This window comes from Amphiura filiformis, chromosome 2, assembly GCF_039555335.1.
Source record: "Amphiura filiformis chromosome 2, Afil_fr2py, whole genome shotgun sequence".
Taxonomy (NCBI): Eukaryota; Metazoa; Echinodermata; class Ophiuroidea; order Amphilepidida; family Amphiuridae; genus Amphiura; species Amphiura filiformis.
The window spans coordinates 64,328,832-64,353,169 of NC_092629.1; the positions used below are offsets into that span (position 1 = coordinate 64,328,832).

The 24,338-nt window shown below is 35.6% G+C and overlaps 1 protein-coding gene across 1 annotated transcript; it reads right to left on the bottom strand.

Moving 5' to 3' along the window:
* Window positions 1-3,669: 3,669 nt before the first annotated feature.
* LOC140142094 (uncharacterized) lies at window positions 3,670-7,901 on the bottom strand. The gene is made up of 4 exons (XM_072164054.1): window positions 7,493-7,901; window positions 6,725-6,961; window positions 6,284-6,344; window positions 3,670-4,135 (listed from the first exon to the last, which is right to left on the bottom strand). Exons 1-4 carry the CDS (start codon window positions 7,899-7,901, stop codon window positions 3,670-3,672), a joined length of 1,173 nt encoding a protein of 390 aa, XP_072020155.1.
* Window positions 7,902-24,338: the final 16,437 nt, after the last annotated feature.

Here is a 24,338-nt window from a genome sequence, read left to right on the forward strand (position 1 = left end):
CAATTCTGTGCGCATATAACACTTAGGGTGATTGCGTCATCGCAGACCCTGGGATTCATGCATGCGCAATATTTTTCATCGTAAGATTTTGTACGATTTTTGGGTGTTAGGGTTAGTAGATAGATGAACAATTATAGTTCATTGAAATCTGCACAGCCGATGCCATGTCAAATTCGTAAAATTGACGTCGGATTAGTTTGTTCAAATATTAATTACTGTGTTCAAAAGGCATTTTGTTGACATAACAACTCACGATCATTGCATGGATTTACCATTTGTTTAAGGAGAAAAAGAAAACTTCGATAGGCCTATGTAACGGATGAATTCAATAGTCACTCTTTACGTTATGTATCACCAAAAAAGCGGAATGACAGCCGAGTTCCAACATCACACAAGATGAGACCGCGCTGGTTCTTTTTTTAAAGGAAAGACATAGAGCATGTAGAGAGCGAGAGAGATGTAGTTAGTGAGAGAGTTAGAGAGAGGCACTAGGTAGAGAGAGAGAGACCGAGAGCGAAAGAGACCCTTGTAACTGATATCATATTGACAGAACTTCTCACAAGGATATTTCAGTATTAATGGTTTTATCAATACATGTGTAAAGAATGATTTGAGCAATTAATATTTTACAGAGGTAAATAATAAAGACCAATTCGTTAAGTGGGTACTTAAGTGGGTAATATACTTAAGAACTGTCTGGAAAGTTATATTGTAGTTTAGACAGGCATTTTCTTTAATCATATAGTACGTGCATTTGGCGATGGGCTTATAGCGTTTTTTTAGAAATGTAAGCTGTTATCGAAAGCTCAGAGGCACGAACCCACGTATGTACAGACACTTTTATTTAAGCACAAAATGATTGTACAATAAAAAAAAACATTTTATTTGACGAAAACTTGTCATAAGTACCGAAATATGGATCGTTTTAGCTGTGACTGATTGTGGAAATCATAAATAAGACAAACGTGTGTCCGTCGTTGATTCCAAGGCCAGGGAAATCCTGTTTCGGGGAGGGGAGGGGGGTTGGTGTGGGTATAACACTTGTTGCGAAAACCGTGCTAAATTCCTGTTTAGGGTATGTTTGTGAAAGCCCTGATTAACTACAGGGTGTCTCAATAAAAATATGCCCTGTGGATCGGGTGTCATAACTTAAAACATCAGCAGCAAAATTAAAACTTTTTCAAAAGATTCAAAATCCATGAAGTGTCTTCTATAGATTGGTGCATAAATGATCAAAATCCGTTCACTCGTCACTGAGATATTTGGGAAACTACAAATAGATTCATTTTTGGACCTTTCCAATGGGACAATTATCACATTAACAATAATGTGCTGCATTGTAATTTAGAATGGAAGAAACTAATGTTAGGGGTTGACTAAGTATTGTTGGTCGAAGCAGACAAAAAGATCGATTTTGATTATCTAAATCAAAATATTATTGAAAAATAACACCTTGATGTTTTGCAAAACTTCATACTTTGAAAACTTGCTTGGCTTATTTTTAATGAGTTATGTACGTTTTACAAAAGTGATGCTGTTTCATCCCTTTTAACATCATCACTCAAGAACCACAGGACCTACAAAAGTATATCTGTAAAATCAATGCAATTTTTGCCAAAGCTCACTACCATATGATGTTAACTACCAAATCGCAATAGTTTGAAATAACGTCAAACCTTAACTCCCAGTGTTGCTAGGTAGGGGATAACTTGCCTGATCAGCAACTATGCCTCTTTTCTGTTATTGATGTTGTTTATAAATTTTTGTTTATTTCATCATCAATACTATCACCTGGACATTTCATTTTGAGGGAACCAATTTCTTTTGAATCAAATATTTCAGCCACTTCAATATAAAGTTCAGCCCTACTGTTGGTTGACAAATGTATGTATAATAATAAGTACATTAAGTACATATCATTAGATTTATGAAGTTTACTTCGAGGATGGTTAAATATCAAAAATACAAAAAATATATAATTTTAATAATTTGCCATAAAATGTGTGTTATATCCCGAATTTCAAAAAAATATAAGAAAAAATTGATATCAGAAGGACATTCCTCGTATTCAGAATGTAATTCGATATGTCTGATGTGTTCTAAGAAATACTGTGCAAACGGTGCTACCCGAGCCCTTAACCCAAAGAGAAACGTGTGAAGAACATTCTTTTGTGAGATTGATTGATTGATTTTGAACTCCTACTCAGCAACACTTGGTGTTATTTCCTAATTCGCAAGCTCAATCGGAAATAAACAATTTCCTATTGCGCCTGCTTCTGGTTTTTGACAAACATGACAAACACAGTTTCTCAAACAGGGGAATATCGCTCGTCAGTTGTGAGTACGGACGGACACTCCGCCCTACTAAGGGCAAATAGACTACCTAATGCTAAAAGAAGCGCGTAGGCCCGAGAGGCCCATAATTTCCGCAAAAAATTGAACCACAACCATACATACCTACTTACTTAGGCACGTACCTTAAAAAGACTGCAAACCTCAATATAGAGTCTATTGACTTCACTGAAAATAATAAAATATATTATCTTACCTTAAGCTTTCCTTTAACAAATACTACAATATGTTCCTGCCTGCCTGCTAGAAACAAATTAAGGATGTCATGCTTGACTCTTGAAACTTGACCTGACATGACCCTTCCTCTTCCTCACAAGCCCTTTTTTGCAGACTTGACACTGTTATAAAGATAAAACCTTAAAACGTTAAAACATAAATTGACAAATTTACTGTCCGCACTGGCCGAGCTGGCAACGATCACTGACTAGACCAACGCCCAGCTAGACCAATTTGAGCTTCGCGCCAAATTGCTAAAAGATCGATATAGATCGATACCATCATCCGGCTCCAAAAGGAAATGTAATTATTTCCTAATTCGCAAGCTCAATCGGAAATAAACAATTTCCTATTGCGCCTGCTTCTGGTTTTTGACAAACATGACAAACACAGTTTCTCAAACAGGGAATATCGCTCGTCAGCTGTGAGTACGGACGGACACTCCGCCCTACTCTTATCACGAAATAAAGAACGGGCGAATAAATGAAAGGCAACAACAAAATATATTTCTTAAACTTCACAGAATCACATCATTATTATTCTTAATCTCATTCTCTTTTAATTAATTAATCAATATCAATAATTTTATAATTACGTACAAGCAAATTGCTTACACTACAATCCTAATTGCTTAGAAACAGAAAGAAGGTTATCTAAGGATTCCTTCACGTAACCGTCTTTCGAACCTTCTGACTTCCATCTTCCGTGCTTCTTAAACAACCTGTCTGGCACCCCCACTGAAGCCGCTGCTGTAGCGCCCCCGCTCTCAAACTATGCAAACTAAACTTTTTGCGTCTACGCCTACGCTATCTAACGCTTCCTTAAATAATTCTCTGCACCTGCTATATGTCATCTTACCATACCTCAATTTGTGCACATTCTTTGATTTGAAAAAAGTAACCGGTCTAAATAAAAATTTCTCACTGCCTGATATACAACCTAATTGCATATATCGTTTTAACATCTTAACAGGACATGTTACAGAGTCCGTCTCGGCAATAACAACCCAACTTCCTTCCCTGTATTGATCAGTTTTACTCTTTACAAGAAAAATTCTGACAAATGAAGAACCGAACTCCACATCACATTCTCGAATATTTATCAATTCATCGTTCCGTAAAAACCGGCATATGAAGTTAAACAAATTGCACACAAACGAATATGCATGAGGTTGGAACCCATTCCAAATCTGAGAACAATCTTATTGAGAATGTCTGGAGTCACTGGATCCTTCTTGGAAACTGGTTTTGCTTTTAGACGCTTCAAACCTTCCAATAAACATCGGAGAAATTTTGAATCACATGGATTGTTATTTACTTCAGGATTGCAATCATGATGCCATTTCAAACTGTAAAAAGCAGCCTCTATTTTGGAAAAAGGTGCTTGATCAACGTACAAATAAATAAAGTACCTTGAAATGTCATCCTGACTGGCCGGCATATGAGAAACTCTGTGCACCAAACACCACTCTTGCCAAGCAGAGAAAGCTTTAGAATACTTGTTTGCTGTACTAGTGGCACGAGACGCCTTTAACACCTCTCCCAAAACACGCCTATACTGGTCATCCCTGCATCAAAATATGCAAAAAATATTATGTCAACTAACATATATACAATCTTGTATATTACACAAAGCTGCACATACTTACAGTGTCCAAACGGACTTAAAGAAAAACCAATCGGTTTTACATTCTCTAACCCAACCATGCGGTAATGGGAAAACTCCCTGAGTGCAATGCACTACTAATCAAGGCTCTGCAGCCTAATGCACAATACTGCGCTTCTCATCTTAGAAGTACCAAAAACTGAATTAGAATTCTTCCCTTGTACAAAAATGAACTTTGGATTACTAAATCTGATCACTTCAGCAACCATATGTCTGAAAGGGCTACTGCTGGAAAAAAGTAAAGGCCAAAACAAAGCCGAAGTCCACTCTGGCACTACCAAAGTCCCTGTCGCTTTGCTAGCCTGAAGATGTTTAATCGCCTCGCTGACTAAACACACTGGAGGAACCAACCAATTGTTGACCCCTGCCCAATTTCTCGCAAAAGCATCCACTCCGCTGGTACCAATGCACCAAAATCTTGAATTAAAAATTGGCAATTTACAATTGAAATTATCCGCAAAACGATCAATTCCATGTGGACCCCATAACTTGTCCATGAAACCAAAAAATTCATGCGAAACTCCCCAATCGTCAAAATCATATTGTCTACTAAGACAATCCGCCACTGTATTTTCCTCTCTAGGAATCCACTGCACTTGCAGGCTGATACTGTGCGCCTTGCAAAACTCAAATAAGGATAGACTTAACTCTTGCAATTCATAAATCATGCTACCTTTCATAATAATTGATACCACACTCTCATTATCTGTATGCATCTTAACAGTTTTACCTGCTAAAGAATCAGCAAATGCTTCAATAGCAAGTGCTACACCTTTCAGCTCACGCCAAGCTGAACTTTTACCTTCCTCATGTTCTTCCCAATTCTGGTGAAAATTCTTACCACCACAAACCACTGTCCAAGCACCACAACCTGATGCACTAGCATCTGAATAAATAAGAACCTGCGGTACGGAATATGTGAATAACATGCGTTTATTCAGATTACGTAACTGAAATTTCCAAAAGAACGACTCTTCTATCAACCTGTTATCACTAGATAACGAATACACCCGATCCCATTGGACTCGTTTCAAGATTTCCATGTGCAAAAATCTAGATTTTAACATTACAATTGATCCTACCACTGGAGAAAGTGAATTTATCATCCCTGTAATGGAAGCCAACTTCCTGGCTGAAACTTTAGGCAAACTATCTTGCAAGATGCAAATGGAAGCCAATAAATCATCTACTCTTCTCTGAGTAACTCTCAAAGAACCCTCACATGAATTCCATGAAAAACCTAACCAATCCAACTCCTGCGAAGGACACCAAATTGACTTCTCCGTATTTGGCACCAAACCTGCATCAATCAAATCTCGCTTCACTCTCTGCGCTGTATGACGGCACTTCTCCTCCGTATCCTCTCTACCCCATCCATCATCTAGATACAAAACTACGAAAATACCTTCACTTCGCCAATACCTGACCAAAGGTCGCAAGCACTTAGAAAAGATGTACGGCGCGGTGGTTAAACCAAATGGTAAAACTAAAAAAGAAAAATATCTAACTCTGCCTGAAAATTCCCATGCAAATCCCAAAAACTTTGTGTGCTCATCAAAAATATCAATATGGTGATAACCTGATTTTAAATCAAAGGCGAACATGTAATCACCTTTCTTAAAATATTTTAAAGCATCTGACCAATCCTCAAATTTAATTTTGTCTTTCCAAATATATTGGTTGACAAATCGCAAATCTAAAATCAACCTTTTCTTACCAGAACTTTGCACTGCCACAGTTAACGGATTAACAATATAAGAAGGTGCAAATGACTCACTAATCAAATTCTTTGATAAAAGATCTAAAATAGCTTCAGCGACAAAGTCTGAATTCTTCAAAGCAGATTGATTGTTCTTAAAAAAAGGCTGTAGGAGGAGTATCCACAAAAGGTAGCTTATAACCAAATTTAATAACACTTAAAACTTCAGGATATGCATGAATGGTGTCTTCCCAATAGTCAATAGACGCTTTAAGCCGACCTCTTACAATTGGTTCCGCTGATCCTTGCTCATATTCATACAAGTTCTGATAGTAAAATTCAGTATCGTACCCTGTCTCTTCTTGTCCCGAAACAACTTCTGAATCTGTGAATGCACCTTGACCATCTGCTCCTGCATCAAGGAAAACAATTATGGGAGCATTGCCAATAACACCATGATAAAATAAGACCAGAAAAAACTAATTCAATATACCAATTTGTCAATGTCAATAAACAAGAACACCTTCCTGACAGTATAATAACTCTGAGCATTGTTCGCAAAACATGAAAATTACACATCATTACAAACATGTCATGTGATGTATACTAGAAAAACTGCACTGTGAATGTGATGCCGTGTAAAGAACTTCGCTGAAGAACCACCCTCAGTCGATGAACGCCAAATAAACAGAACCCGTTTCTACTCGAAATAATATCTGACAGCTCCAGATCATATAATCAAAACAATACTTGCACAACATTTTTATAATATCATACAATTCATCGATTTACCTTTACCACTGCTGGTGCTGGGAAACGCCATGTGCGCCGCCATCTTTGACACTGGACGTTTGTTTGTACCCTCCACACTCTCTCCTCCAGTGCCCCACTCCTCCGCACCTAAAACACATGTCAGAGGGCTTCGGACCTGAGCCGGCATATCCTCCTGCTCTAGCATAACCAGATCTAACTGCCGGTCTATAGCTTGAATTGTAGTAGCCACGAAAAGAAGACTGATTACCAAAACCACTAGCATTTGAATCGGAATATGGCTTAGAATATGGCTTAGACCTGGGCAAGCTTGATTTCTTCTTCTTATTCTTAGCCGCTGCCCTAGATTGAGCCAACCTGATGCGTTTCTCATCATCACTGTTTTCAGCTAGATCGTCCTGCAGATATCGTCCACCACGGACCAACCTACCAATAAACAACCAATTATAATCAAATACCAAATTTCTTATAATTGTGCGCTTGAAAACCCTTATATACCTACCCGTAGGCCTACTCCCCGATGAGTCTCAATAAGGCTGTAAACCTTCAGCTGTATCACACGCAAGTTCCTTTTTTAAACTAAAATTAAATTGAATTCTTAGCTTCATCCCGTCTACTGACCATTGATAAATCGATCTGCGTATCCAAGCGGACAAGCTACAATAATGTAATACTAATTATGCTAGGTTAAATCATTCGTAACACCTATTAAGATCAATTCTGAAACTAAAACGAACCATTCTATGATATCTTTGCATTATATCTATGGCCTACATATAAAAAACTCACCTCCTTCCGACTTGTCCGCTATACGGACCAACTTATTCCTCTTGGTAAGTTCGTTGAACGCCGAATTTAGACTTTCACTAGCCGCTGCAAGCGAACCTTCCACAATATTCTCCTGGGCTTCTCCAACCAACTTTAAAACAGATTCGTTAAACTCGAATTGAGCTTTATTGCCCTTGAATCTAAATTGTAATCCTGCTGATTTTTTTAATGACTCCACCTGAGATAAGGCCTTTTCACTCTCCTTCTTCTGGGCGTTTATAGCCCTGTCAAAATTCACTTGAAAAGAACCCAACCCTTCAGAAACCCCAGCTTTTACAATCTCCGCCACTTGTTTGGCTGATAAAGCAGGATTAGGCCTATTAATTGAAGATGCTCCTGCAACACCTTGCTCCTGATCCTGTACACTCATATCGCTGTAAATTCCCAATCTCCTCAAACGAACTCCCGACAACAAATTTACTGTCCGCACTGGCCGAGCTGGCAACGATCACTGACTAGACCAACGCCCAGCTAGACCAATTTGAGCTTCGCGCCAAATTGCTAAAAGATCGATATAGATCGATACCATCATCCGGCTCCAAAAGGAAATGTAATTGCCTTGTATTTCTTTTGTGTATTACCCCATTGGAATGGTCCAAAAATGTGTCTATTTGTACAAACTTAGTTATCTCAGTGACGCGTGAACGGATTTGGATCATTTTTACACCGTTCTTTTGCAGACACTTCATGGTTTTTGAATATTGAAGAAAAGTTTTATTTTACTGCCGATTTTTAAGTTATGCACCACTTTCCATAGGGCCTATTTTTATTGAGACACACTGTATGTGTACACTGTGAAACTTAAATGACATTAGCCGGTGCATTGCCGTTTGTGCTTTAATATAACTTATATTATATCACTTTAGTACATGCAATCACAAAATCTTAAAATGCAACAGGTATGACAGTTTAAAAGACTGTTATCGACGTATGACATATAAAAGGGTAAAATAACTGAAAAAGGATCCATGTGTTATGAAGCCTTTGCGCTGTATTTATATAACACGTGCAGTTTTCGTCCATTTTTCAAATGTTTCACCTAGTGCCGTTTCTGCACGACCTTATTTTATTTAATAACTAAATTATTTATCAAATAAATTATTTTGTATCTTGTTGTTTCTTGTGTCTTAATATTGAATTTTTTGCAGAATAAGTTATGCTCTGATAGTGATAAGTGAATTATATTGAAAATATGAATTTACATTACTTTTATACAGGTTTTAAACGACAATAATGTTTTAGACACGACTATACAGCAAATGAAAGTTGCTAAACTTTCAAATTCGATTTTCTCGAAATGCGTATTTTGCAAGTACGATATGATGCGGCCGACGATATGATCGGAGATAAAGTCAAAGCGGAAGCAAATTATATATGTATGCCAATACGAGAACACCCTCTGAGCTTTTATAGATAGCTATTATCAGTATTTGTTTGGGAAATCAATGGAAATATATATGTGACCGTACAGCACGAATGAGCCGTAAATGTCCTAAATTGAATTCTGAGTTATTGTGTAAAATGTGCATGAAGGTCGTATTCATCGGTACCTCAATTTGGCGCGACATCTGCCTCATTTGATAGGCATACACCAACCGATAATCCTATTGTTGAAGAGGATAATAAGCTTCTAATTTAGATGGCTATAGAATTTTTAGTAGATCTGGTCCTTGTTTGATCGAAGACGGCTCATTCGTCGTGTAAAGTCACATATTATCTTCCTAGAAAACATAGGCGTTCTACGTCAATATTAAGTCACCTGTATTTCTTTTTAGATAATGTTTGTACTAAAACTTGAAAGCGTATGTTTAAAAACTGCAAACTAACGAATATCTGGACGCCTAGGGCAACATACGTATGCACTAGTTTCAAAGAACTAATAGACTGCTTATTCCTAGCTCTTTCACTAGCAATAGATGAATACATTTTTTAATATATCGCCCTGCACTACAAACAGTTTATGTCTGCAATCATAGATTGAATACAATACCGCTCTTTTCATAATTATATACTTATCTTACAGGTGCGAGTGATTAGCATTTCTTTGACATCTATGGTTTACTGAATAGGTACCGCGTGAACGTTGTAGTGCAGGGCGATCTATTCAACAACTGTATTCATCTGTTGCTATGCTAGCCTTCCGTTACGTCTATAGCGAATTTGCCGTAGATGTAGTTATGTAACATGATTAATCACCATAACAATGTGTTTACACTATTTTTGAATGTATTGCCATACATTATAATCAGGCAGCACGCATCGCCCATGTGTGTGTACAATAATTAATTTCATACAATACCGCTCCTTTCAAAGAGGTGTGAATGAAACAGTACTGACTCAGCATAATGTAAAATATCTACAGATGTACGGTCCCGGTCTTTATTCCTGTTCTTTGACAGCTTTTAAGGCTAGTGCAGGGTTTCAGAAACAGTGCAAGTACTGTAGAAGCTCTAAAACTGATTTATTTGCAGCGTACAATATTTACTTTTTGAATTTGTTTCTTTTTTGCAATACGTTGAACCATGAAAAAATAAGAGGAAAAAGTAATAAAGAAAATGAAAACAAAGGTGTTAGTGTGCTTGTGTTCAACTTTCGTTGTGCGATATTTTGATGCTTAACCACTATTGACACCCCTGTCATCTTGCGCTCATAAGTTAAGTTGCTTTTAAGATACAGAATAAATGATATATGACAAAATGACATTGTTATGTTGAGCCATCACAAAATGCGATTCGTTTTCTTCATGCAACCTTTTTATGCAGACAGGTTTTAAACGACAATAATGTTTTAGACACGACTATACAGCAAATGAAAGTTGCTAAACTTTCAAATTCGATTTTCTCGAAATGCGTATTTTGCAAGTACGATATGATGCGGCCGACGATATGATCGGAGATAAAGTCAAAGCGGAAGCAAATTATATATGTATGCCAATACGAGAACACCCTCTGAGCTTTTATAGATAGCTATTATCAGTATTTGTTTGGGAAATCAATGGAAATATATATGTGACCGTACAGCACGAATGAGCCGTAAATGTCCTAAATTGAATTCTGAGTTATTGTGTAAAATGTGCATGAAGGTCGTATTCATCGGTACCTCAATTTGGCGCGACATCTGCCTCATTTGATAGGCATACACCAACCGATAATCCTATTGTTGAAGAGGATAATAAGCTTCTAATTTAGATGGCTATAGAATTTTTAGTAGATCTGGTCCTTGTTTGATCGAAGACGGCTCATTCGTCGTGTAAAGTCACATATTATCTTCCTAGAAAACATAGGCGTTCTACGTCAATATTAAGTCACCTGTATTTCTTTTTAGATAATGTTTGTACTAAAACTTGAAAGCGTATGTTTAAAAACTGCAAACTAACGAATATCTGGACGCCTAGGGCAACAGACGTATGCACTAGTTTCAAAGAACTAATAGACTGCTTATTCCTAGCTCTTTCACTAGCAATAGATGAATACATTTTTTAATATATCGCCCTGCACTACAAACAGTTTATGTCTGCAATCATAGATTGAATACAATACCGCTCTTTTCATAATTATATACTTATCTTACAGGTGCGAGTGATTAGCATTTCTTTGACATCTATGGTTCACTGAATAGGTACCGCGTGAACGTTGTAGTGCAGGGCGATCTATTCAACAACTGTATTCATCTGTTGCTATGCTAGCCTTCCGTTACGTCTATAGCGAATTTGCCGTAGATGTAGTTATGTAACATGATTAATCACCATAACAATGTGTTTACACTATTTTTGAATGTATTGCCATACATTATAATCAGGCAGCACGCATCGCCCATGTGTGTGTACAATAATTAATTTCATACAATACCGCTCCTTTCAAAGAGGTGTGAAGGAAACAGTACTGACTCAGCATAATGTAAAATATCTACAGATGTACGGTCCCGGTCTTTATTCCTGTTCTTTGACAGCTTTTAAGGCTAGTGCAGGGTTTCAGAAACAGTGCAAGTACTGTAGAAGCTCTAAAACTGATTTATTTGCAGCGTACAATATTTACTTTTTGAATTTGTTTCTTTTTTGCAATACGTTGAACCATGAAAAAATAAGAGGAAAAAGTAATAAAGAAAATGAAAACAAAGGTGTTAGTGTGCTTGTGTTCAACTTTCGTTGTGCGATATTTTGATGCTTAACCACTATTGACACCCCTGTCATCTTGCGCTCATAAGTTAAGTTGCTTTTAAGATACAGAATAAATGATATATGACAAAATGACATTGTTATGTTGAGCCATCACAAAATGCGATTCGTTTTCTTCATGCAACCTTTTTATCGGACACATATTACACACGCCTTGTATATATAATTGGTTTTATAACCAGCCCAAAACATTTTCAATTCGCGTACATCAATAGTTTTTTTAGGATGCGTATTTCAATGAAATTTTTGTTTAATGAGATGGCATAATGCATTGTCTTGTTTCAAACATTTTGAGTGGTCGAGCGTTTATCAGATGTATCTCTCACTTCACATGCACGTCCTGATGAAAAATTCGTATACACTGGGCAGATGCACATCTGACAAAAGCTCGATCACTCATACAGTGACAGGCTATATCATAGTTTACGTAACTAAAATAATGAATATTATGCGTCCACGTTATTTCAAACGAACATAAACTTTTTATCGTTAACTTTTTTCTACATTTTTGTGATTCATATACTAGATTCACAGTAGCAATTTGTAACTTTCTAAACAAATTAACGGTTTGTATAGTATACATGATTTACATATTTAACAAAACCTCAATCGCTAAATGGTTTCAGAAACAAAAAACGTTGTCGCGTTTCTGTTACTCACGTGTACTTTTCACAAACTTTAGGATTTACGAGATGGGTGAAAAATCCACGACTTTAAGATATAGAGGAACCAATAAAAAAACACAAGTCGCACTGATTTAAATATATTACCGAAATGAAGAGGGATATATTAATCTTATAACATGACGACTTGTGAATTGCTACAATGTTGTCTAAGCTTTTAGGTTGCTAAATCGTTTGCTTAGCGTTTTCGAATAGCGAGTATTATATTCCGATATGGAGATTGCAGATGCTTTCAAGCAATCACTGTTGGTTTTTCTACACAATGCAATAGATGAAATGTTAATGTGACGGCCTCGTATTTCGTTCCTAATCTGTACAAGTTCCATTTAAAGTCTTTTTTTTTAAAGTCTTTGAAAGCAAGCTCATCATGTTACGCATAGTAACACAAATAGCGTCAGGAAGCGAAAATGTCAATATACTTGTGCGATGATATTTGTTCGCAACAGGGTTACTCACTTAAACTTACCATTTTAAGGCCTTTTTACATTTGTTTTAAAAATAGGACTTAAATCCACGGATCTAACATCCTGCAAATCATTGCCATTTAAAACTCCATTTAAATACATCTATTTTCAATATGGATGAAACTTTCTTAGCAATATGCCAATCTCCGTGACTTTTACATCTTGAATTAGCTTACTGCAAATGCCTATAGCTCAGGATTTATCTGCTAGATTATTAGTTGGGACGCCTGGGTTGGTAAATTTTGAGGTGTCTACACAGGGAGCTATACAAGGTTTGAGATGTGTTCTTTAGTCAATTTTGGGGTGCTGATTCAGACTTTCATTAAGGGATCTGGAATGAGCGTTTAGAGCGTTTCGACAGTATTTTTTATGGAACATGGGAGCACCTCAGACGTATCGAATTGCATTTTGAATACGAAGCATGTCTTTCTGATATCAAATAATTTTCATTTTTGAAAATCACGATATAATACAAATTTTATGACAAATTATAAAAATTTGATATTTTTCAAATTGTTGATATATAACAGTCCTCGAAGTAAATTTTATAAATCTAATGATATATTCTTAAAGTGTATGTAGCTGGGAGGAAAAGCCGACGATCAATTGAAAATTTTGACCTTTCATATTGAAGATATGGATTTTTTCCCAAAGAGACCTAATCTTTTTGGTCTTTGGGTAAAAAAAAATCCATATATTCAATACGAAAGGTAAAAATTTTCAATTGATCGTCGGCTTTTCATCCTACCTACATACACGTTAAGTATAAATCATCCGATTTATAAAGTTTACTTCTAGTACTGTTAAATATCAAAAATATCAATTTTTAATGATTTGCCATAAAATGTGTATTACATTGCGAATTTCAAAAAATCAAAATTATTTGATATCAGAATGACATTCTTCGTATTCATAATGCAATTCAATATGTCTGATGTGCTCTAATGTCCCACAATAAATACTGTCCAAACGTTCATACCCCTTCCCTTAATATGGTGGAAGGTCCTTAAATTTGGTAAATGGGCACTACGTGATTTTTAAAGGTATCTTTTCATGGAAGTCTATACAGACAGCTTTAAAATATTTGAGAGGTGTTCTTAGTCAATTTGAGGGTGCTGATTCAAAATACATTATTTAAAGTGGTATAAAGTCCTCAACATTGAGTAATTTTTTACTCATTTTGAGTTGTGACCTATATGAGCTCAATGTTGAGTAGTTTTTTACTCAACTGTTGAGCTGTGACCTTTTTTACTCAGTGCTGCGTAAAATATTTTTTGCAGTGTGGATTTTTTCCACATTAGGTCACATGTGTAAATATACATTTCTGAACAAGGATATCCAATTCTAGTCCTCCTCAAAAGAGCTGTTTGAGTTGCTGATTATGTTTTGTGTACTGTGGTGTACAATCATACATTTGGTATTTGTGGCATTATGTTGTATTAAACTAAGATACTTTGTATTATCAATCTAAAATGTAAGGAAAATCTATGAATAAAACAGTGTTAAGGACTGTATTAGGATGCCTTTGCCTTGGAAGAGCATGGGCGGTTTTACACTATATTTTGTATATTTATACTTAGTAGCATTCATGAGCAACACGAGGGTCCTGCACATAATGGAGCTTAGAGGGTAATAACATTTGCAAATGACACAGATATTGTCGTCATCAACATGTTTTTCTTCAGAAAACTGGCTGATTTAGGAATGCTTAAACTTCACGTAGAAATGAATAAGTAATGAATGCTACATTTCAGTTCACACACATTTAAACAAAATTTAAGTTTAAAGAAAATAAAACTGCGATGCTTCCTGTAGTATATGCAGTGCACTCAGTGGATGTGATACAACCAGTTCCCTATAATGACGAAAAAAGGGAAAGGATATCCCTGTCTTCAACCGGAAAAATTGAACTGGTTAAAAAATTGTAAAAATGCTTGGAATCTGTTATATTTTTGTGACGTATATGAATATAATATACTAAATACCTCATATATAGATTCCTGTCATCTGATTGGCTAAAAGTGCAGTCATGGAATTAGCTATGCCCTCCTTGTTAAGAATTACGTAAAAACTGAACTATTCCTCGGGCAATAGTCTTTTAAAAAGACTATTCCCCTGGCATAGTCATTTTCACATCATCGGTGTGCGTCCCGATCAAACTCTACGCGCGCGATGGCGTGTTCGCATTACGCACGCGGTGCCAACGCGCTGCCTGCCAGTTGCGGTGACGCGATTGGTTCATAACGAAAAAACTTTCTTTGTAAATTTTACCTTGACCTATGAACAATAAAATAGGCTTTTTATCCAATCATATGACAAAAATCTATATTAATGAGGTATATAAAACAAAATATTGACTGCTACGAGGGGCATGGTTAAAATTATAGGCCCAAGATGATCTCCAAAACATGCTATGACCCGAGGCGCAGACGGGGGTCATATCATGGTTTTAAGGTCACAGCGGGCCTATAATGTTAACCATGACCCGAATAAAGCAGTCAATATTTTGTTTTATATACCTCATATAATATAATATTCCCAGGTAAACTGGCAGAAAAATCTTCACATTTAACCCGGAGCTATTATAGGCATTTACAGTAAGCAAATTCTATCCATTCAAGCTGTAATACTAATGGAGATGGGCATATCGAATATAAAGTGAAACATGTGTGACCAAATGTTTTCTTTAGCTTGAAATGGATTTCCTTCAACTAGATGGTACATTTTCAGATTACAGAAACAATACATTTTGCCAAAAAAAAAATCAATGCTGTTTTTTTTTCTCGAAAAGTAACACGCATTTTGCAAATAATTATGTGATACGCAATAAGATTTGAACGTAGATGGGGATGACTTCGACATCACTCTCAACAAAGTATTGAATAGCCTTTGGTCATATTAAATCATAAAGGTGTGAATATGAATTATTAACGGGTAACGTAACACTGCATTGCAACAGGTCAAATCTGTTTGATTGATGTAATGATACGTGATGTTTAAAATAATATATGTTTGTAGCTGGTGGTCAGAAGCGCTCTCACCTGCTTCTAAACAATACATTATCACCCGGGTTATGTTAATGCTGATATGTTTTTACAACAGTCAAAGGGAATCTTGACCCTACCTTTTACCATTCTGTTGATGAAAATGCGTCTAATGCTTACCTTCCTGAGTTTTTAGATACGGTGAATCTTCAGCCAAATAAATAATGGCAAAAGTGAATCTATGACTAATCTTCGCCCTTATGTAGATTGTTATATATGTTTTTACATAGAACTAGCACTCACGGATCAGGTGACTTTTTTAAAAATAATTTTAGTGAATCTTTAACAAATATTCTTGCACAGAAGCTGAATCTTTGCCTAATGTGTGCATCGAGGTGAATGGCTTGAGGACGGTATGTTCAAGACCCCCTTCTGCATTGTCTTTGGTGCAAATTTTGCTATGTGGATCGCTCTCTACAGGTTGATGTTGTTGTACTTGGTTGTAAATACGTTTAAGTAAATTGTCTTCGAAAATCGTAAAGGTCGATATCTTAAGTTATGTGTGTGCGTTATACTTTATCGTGTTTGGGTAATTCAATTAGTAAGTTATTAATTAATTTAATTATGTATTTGCAAAACCTTGAAACGTGTGCATCACATAAGGACGTATTTTGCCGATCACCTGTATTGCACACGCCCTGTATGTCTTATCTGTGATTTGAAGACATTGTCGTTTCACATAGTGACGTATTGGCAAAACGTATTTGCGCGACTTTGTCATTACACAGTAAAACTGCCTTGTAGTGTGATCAACGACTGTGTAAAGACAATCGCCTGCTTGCTTGGAAGCTCTTAGACGAAAATGTGTGTTCATGTGTATCGAGGGGGAAAATGTGCATATATGGTTTATAAGAGAATCGCTTTTGTATGCAAACCTTTCAATATGTTTTCAAATTCGTCAGAATGTGATGATGATGCCAACGATATGATCGAATTTAAGTCAAAACGGAAGAACATTATGTATACGTAAACATTCCCTGAGCCTTTATAGATAGCTATTATCAGTATTGTATTTGTTTGGGGAATCAATGGAAATATTATATTCATAGAAATCATAGGCGTTCTAAGTCAACATTAAGTCATCATTATTTATTTTTAGAAAATGTTTGTTGTTAAAACTTGAAAGCGTACGTAAAAAAAATGCAAATTAAAGGATATAGGTAAACGCCTAGGGCAACAGACATATGCACTAGTTTCAAGTAATGGACTGCTTAATATTGTTGAAAGAATATAGCCTAATCAGTATGCATTCCTAGCTCTTTCACTACCTCACTGGTGCTAAGTTCGTATGAATCAAGACCGTTTGCCTTGTAGTTTGTAGAGGGTTTAATTTTTTTATCATGTTTTGTACATTACGTCCCTTTAGGTTCTCTATTTTAATCGTAGTGTACTAAAGCTACATTTAAGTGGCCATGGTACTTTTCTACTCCACATTGACTTTCAAAAAGAAATAGTTCAGGTAAGAATGTGGGCACTAAACTAGTTACCAAACATAATTCCCCTATGCACCGTAGAAGTATACCATAGCAATGGGTTTACGCTATTTTTGAAAGTATTGCCCTGTACTAGAATCAGGCAGCACACATCACCTGTGTATGTGTATAATCACTGATTGAATACAAAACCGCTCTTTACATAGACAATAGTCTTAACCGGTGCGAATGAAACATTATTGACGCGGCATAAAGTAACATTTCTATAGCATTACGATCTTTATCCCTGTTTTAACAGCTTTTAAGACTAGTGTAGGGTTTAAGAAATATTGCAAACCCATTGCTACGATGATTACTCCTGTAGCATCACTACTTCTAGAGCAAATATGTTTGTAAAACAATAAGCATGGGTTTTACTTCAGAAACATAATATATTTTATAAACCAGCCCCCATAATATCGGTCTTTAATGTTTGACCTTTGCCCGGGTATGGTGATATGCGATGACATTGGTTTTTTTTCACACAAATGAACGCAAATGATTGATTGATTTACGATTCGTGAACATCATAAGTGTTTTAGAAGTCACCCAAGTCCATACTTTGGCCAAATTGAGTTAAGCATGGGAAAGTGTTGCTATACATAGGCCTGTCATATGTATGGAAGAACAACTCAAATTCATCCTCTGTGTCTATTGAGCATGTGAAACATAGCATGTATGAAAGAATCAACCCAAGTCCATGATTTGAGTCTTGTAACACATTGATTGAAATCCAGTATGTATAAAAGTACACTTGTAACATCTTCATTGCTGGAGAGTGACTTTAAAAAAAAACATACTGCAGTTACTGTCCGTTTTCCTATATACAATACACAGTGCTCTTTCCCATTGACGCGTGACCTCTACAAATAGCCCTACGTTAAAAGTATGGGGATATGACTAGTTAACCGGCCAATATTAAAAGTACTCTTCTAAAGTTCTAGAAAATATAGTTTTGTAACATGTCCTAAATTTTTAGCTAATTTAGATGTTTGGAAATATTCGTACTTTGGTGTTTTAGTTAATGTTATAGGTACTAGTACATTGCCTAGTTAACGTCGCTGTGTGAAAAATAACCAGCCAATATTAAAAGTACTCTTTTAAAATTCTAGACAATATAGTTTTGTAACATGTCCTAAATTTGTAGCTAATTTAGGTGTTTGGAGAGGTCGTACTTTTGTGTTTTAGGAAGGATATGTAAACGACAGATAACACCAAAAATATGAAGAAATTATTTCCAAACCGTGTTAAGTCAACAATCATTATGTTGCTCATTTTCAAGAATACTGGTTTACAAAAAGCACGCCATTGTCTCATTTCGTGAACAAAAGTACACATACCATTGTTTCCTTTCGTTTCCTTTATAATCGGTTACCCAACTGAAGCTATAATACAAACTTTATTGCGATATCGCACATGAAAACAGTCACATGTGCACAGCCAGAGAAGATCCGATTTAATCAGTTGAGCTGTTTCAATGAGTGTTATCTTGGTTTAATAGCTTTTAATGGGGTTAAGTCCTGCAAAGGTCGAGATGAATTCTACTGTAGACATGACTGCATCATGAAGGGTTTAATCAAGGAAAGTGTGTGGTTTATATTACATGGCAGAATGACTATCAACATTATACATAACTTTGTGCTTTATTTTGTATTATCTTACTAGTGGTAATCTCATTCCAACATTATTGTCTTTGTATATGATTCAAAAAACCACCAAAGTCCAGAATTTAAAATGAACCCCACGAAGTCCCTGAAATGCTAATCGTCATAACTAATACAGTTTAATCCACCCATTTGCACGTACAACTTACCATATTGACCAGGTAAATCTAACTGAAGGAATTAAAATGACACACGGGTTTTTTTCTAAAATCACTTCCCATGGACTTGGGTGGGTTTTGGATTCATGTATTTAATCTTTAAAAGTGATATGATATAATGCATTGTCTTGTAAAAAAAAACATTTTGAGTGCTCGATCGTCTATAAGATGTATCTCTCACTTCACATCCATGCCCTGATGAAGTCAGATACACCGGGCAGATGCACATCTGACGAAAGCTCGACCACTCATACAGAGACCGGCTATATCATAGTTTACGTAACCAAAGTAATGAATACGCGCATTATTTCAAACATCCATAAAACCTTTTATCGTTAACTTTTTATACACTTTTCGTGAACCATGTTCTAGATTCACAGTAGCAATTTGTGACTTTGGTAAAAAAGTCAACGGGTTTTGTTATTGCTTCTATACATGATTTACAGATTTAACAAAACCTCAATCACTAAACGGTTTCAGACACTAACAACCACTATCGCATTTCTGTTACTTATATTGACTTCTTTTCACCAACTTTAGGACTTGTGAGATGGATGATTAAATCCACGACTTTAAAATATAGAGGAGCCAACAAAAACATAAATCGTTCTGATATATATATCACCGAAATGGAACGAGAATATTCATACTAGAGGTGCTATATCTAAGGTTGATATTAATCATTCATTTTATATTGTTGCACTCGTGCATTGAGAAGTGGGATATATTGGTCTTATAACATGACGACTTGTGAATTTCTAGAATGCTGTGTAAGCTTTTTAGGTTGCTAAATTGCTTGCTTAGCGTTTTCGAATAGCGAGTATTATATTCCGATATGGAGATGCTCTCAAGCAATCGCTGGGCATTTCTACACAATGTAACATATGAAATGTTAATGTGACGGCCTCGCGTTTCGTTCCTAATCTATACAAATTCCATTTAAATCTGCTCATCATGTTACGCATAGAAACACAAATAGTGCCAGGAAGCGAAAATGTCCCAGAATGGTTTATACCGTGTTTGAACAAAATATCAAAAATATATAGTCAACAGTGTATCTAATCTTAATAAGTGCAATACAATGCCACACATGTCTCCTACTTCTGTGACTTTCATGGAAATAACTTGGTTTGTTTTCGCGTGACATTGCTATTACTGAAAATGGACGAAAACGGCATGTGTGTAATTTACAGTGCAAATGCATCATAACACATGGATCATTTATCATCATCGTCCAGCCACACTGTGCAATATATTGGCGAAATCCTGCATTCTTTTATAGGAAATACACCAAATTTGGCACAGATGTAGAGCTTACAATGCTAAATAATTCTTGATATGGGATTAAGTGAAACAGTTCAATATGACATCAGCTATTTAGGTTGAAAAGCATACTTTTTATGTGATTTTTACCCCAAGTTGTACCCAAAAATGTCATTATTACAGAGGATATAACTTCCTCAAGCATTTTCCGCAGTAAATTTTAATCGTCTTTGTCACGTTTTATACTTTTATGAAAAATCCACCTCTGCAGGCATTTCCAATGATGAAACTCACACACCCCAATAATTGGCTACAAAACTGCCGCCAAAGAAAGAATAGTTTAAGGTCACCCAAGCGTAGCAAATCCTTTATTCCATACAAGGATTGCTTCGTAACATCATAAAGAAACGATAGATATCGACTATTTAGTAGAAGTAAAAACAGCTAGGAGACAGCAAATATACGGCATAACATTTTCCAAATAACTATGTGCTGAACGGTTAGTAATATTACAGATTTTCAAAATAGGTTGCTTTGTCAAAACTTGGAATTCACCATTTTTACGCAATCCACTCTAACTTCTACTAGAAACGTCAAATTTTTAAAATCTAAAAAGTCTGAGATAGCTAAATATATGTCAAACTTAAAATTTAAAACAATATGACCGATAGAAATGCCGTTGATACCTAAAACAATTCCATCTTTCCCGGTATAAATCATTCTGGGACACCCTGTTATACCATTTTACGGTCTTTACATTTGTTTTAGAAATAGGACTTAAATTTACGGATCTTATTTTGACGTTAACCACACTTATTACTCCAGTGACATCCTGCGAATCATTGACATTATTAAAACTTTATTTGAATACATCTATGCAATCTTGATTAAACTTCATAAATTTTTATTAACGATATGCATATCTTTATGAGTATTACATCTTGAATTGTTAGAATTGCCTATAGCTCCGGAATTCATCTGCTAGATTATCAAGAAATACTATTTTTTCTCATTGCTTTTATCACAAAAGTTCACAAAAAAAATTATATTCAAATACGAATCACACAAAATATATAAGATACTAATCATAGGATTTGTTAAGAACAAAATATCGATTGTTTTTATATACATGTATCTTAAAATATACTTACTCGACGAAATGTGTCGAATGTTGTACATTTAAATACTGTAACAATATTAGATTCTACGACATTTCAATAGTTAGTGTTCTACCAATGTTTTTTCTTCTCAAATTATTTTGTCGAACCAATAAGTAAAGTGACACGTTATCAAATGAACAAGTGTGTTTTTTTGCCTTGTGTTTATCTTGGTATGTCTACAAATTATAAAAAGGACAAACAGCTTTTTGCTTTTTTTAACCAGTTCATTTTGATACTACAGGGAAAATGCTATCCAAATGAACTGGTTTAAAAAATGTAAAGATGCTTGGACTTGTTTTCTTTACACAGCCTATATTTTGGTGACTTCGTATATGTGGCACGACCAAGTTAAATTTTCAGTTTCTTATATATAGGATAGTTAAAATCATTTACAAAGCTGAATTTGGCAGAAACCCCCATTGAAATCTCAAAATCAATATTTCCGAGTTCCGACTGATTTGGTTTGATCGTATCGCATATAAATATACAGTATTTATATAATTTTCCAGATAATATGGCATTTGACCCGGATCTATAGGCATTTGCTGTAAGCAGAGTCTACCACTTCGAGATGTATTACTCATGGAGATGGCCACATCGAATAATGTAGTGCATGTGAGAACAAATGTTTTCTTTAGATTGAAATAGATTTCTTTCAACTAGATGTTATATTTTCAGATTATAGAAACAATAAAAGTTACAAAAACAGTCAATGCTGTTTTTCTCGAAGCACGCATTTTGCAAATATATGATACAGCAGAAGAGTGAATACTATATCACTCGACACTCATTGTTTGTCAAAAAAGAATCGAATTGCCTTTGGTCATAATAAGCATGAAGGTGTGGACATGAATTATTAACAGGTAACGTATAAACACTGCATTACAACAGATCAAACGTAGCTGGTGATCAGAAGCGCCCTCAAAGGAGAACTTCAGTGGTCATAACATTGGGTGTTACACATTGTAAACATTATTGTCAAGTACATATCGAGAAGCTTCGAGATAGACCAGTATGTGATGCGTCTAAATTCACGTCACCGTTCGCGAAATCGAGATCCAAGATAGACCAGTATGAAATGCACTTTAAATACGATATCGGGAAATTAACCATTTCACATACAGAACTACAACTTTAGTGTAGTTTTAAGCAATATTGTATACGTTAATATAATTCAAAATTTCCACCGAAATAATATGTTTTAATTTAAAAAACACTTTTATTAAAATCCATAATCTTATTAAATTATAGAAAGGTAAGCATACTGTGAAAATTTTCAATTACGATGTTTTAGAAATGCGTGATTTTCGAGATAGACCAGTGTGAGATTTGATGATATATTTCATACTGGTGGCAGTTTCGTGATGGTGCCTCACACCCACATCGTAAACATGTGTTTCTCGTTATTGTTTAGATCATACGGTTTGATAATACTGTTAGTTCATATGAAAATGCTTGACGATTCTCTTATGAATGCATCTACGCACAGTTTCCCCTCGATACACCCGAGTACACAAACATTTCCAGCACAGCGAAAATGAGCAAGTCTCCACGCAGTCTGTGTTATACTACACGGTGCAACGCCTCTGTGATTGTTTTTTCTCAAAACCTCAAGTGTTCCCTTTATCCAATCAGAAATATATTATACGGAACGAAAGCTAACACTTCACCCTTAAACACGTTTTGTCATTAGGTCAACAGATGACGCAATTCAATGTTTATAGCAAGGCGAATGTGGCAAATCTTTTGAAAACGACCTATCCAAGCACGATAATTTTTGACCAAAATGTAGGTTTTAAATATCAAAACCTCAAGTGTTCTTTACAATTATATAGTTTTCAAATCTTATGTCATTAATAGAAAGAGCACATTTATATTGTCCATATACCAGCGTCATTAGAATGAGCAATGGCCAATTCTCTTGAAAATGCAAATCTTGTGCAGAAAGCTACTATTTACGCCTGTTTTGTCATACGGTGGTAAATTCAATGAACTATAACTTTGCTAAAGAGCGCTTACCAATTTTTTAGTTTTCTCATTATGTTCATGCTTTTTTTACCTTACCGAGATGTACTTGATAATTATGTTTACACTGTGTAACACCCAATGTTATGACCACTGAAGTTCTCCTTTAAGGGCAGTTCTGATCACCATCTACAGCTATTATTTAAACATCACGTATCATCAATCAAAACAGTTTGATCTGTTACAATGCAGTGTTACGTTACCCGTTGATAATTCATGTTCACACCTTTATGCGTATATGACCAACGGCTATTCGATTCTTTTTTAAGAGTGATGTTGAAGTCATTCCCAAACAATGAGTGTTATAAGTGGTGTACAAAGACACTTTATCGGATAGGTCGACCCCAAGAATTCCGAATCTGACATTAGTTTGACGTTAAAACATTTTTGTTGGCCCTCATTTGGTAGAGCGTAAACGTAACTTCCTGTTAAAAATTAGGTCGAAATGTCAAAGTAATGTCAGATTTGAAATCCTTGTGCTCTGGTTCAAAACTAGATTTTTCAAGATGACGCCGGTGGTCATCTTGGATTTCTGGATGAAAATGACTCCGTAATGTCAAAATAATATAAGAATCGGAACCCTTGTGCTCGGGTTACCCGAAAAGGTGTCTTTGAACATAATTATAGGGGCTCTGGTTCAAAACTTAATTTTTCAAAATGGCGTTTGAAATTTTGGAGGTTGTCTTTCTCAGTGAAGATG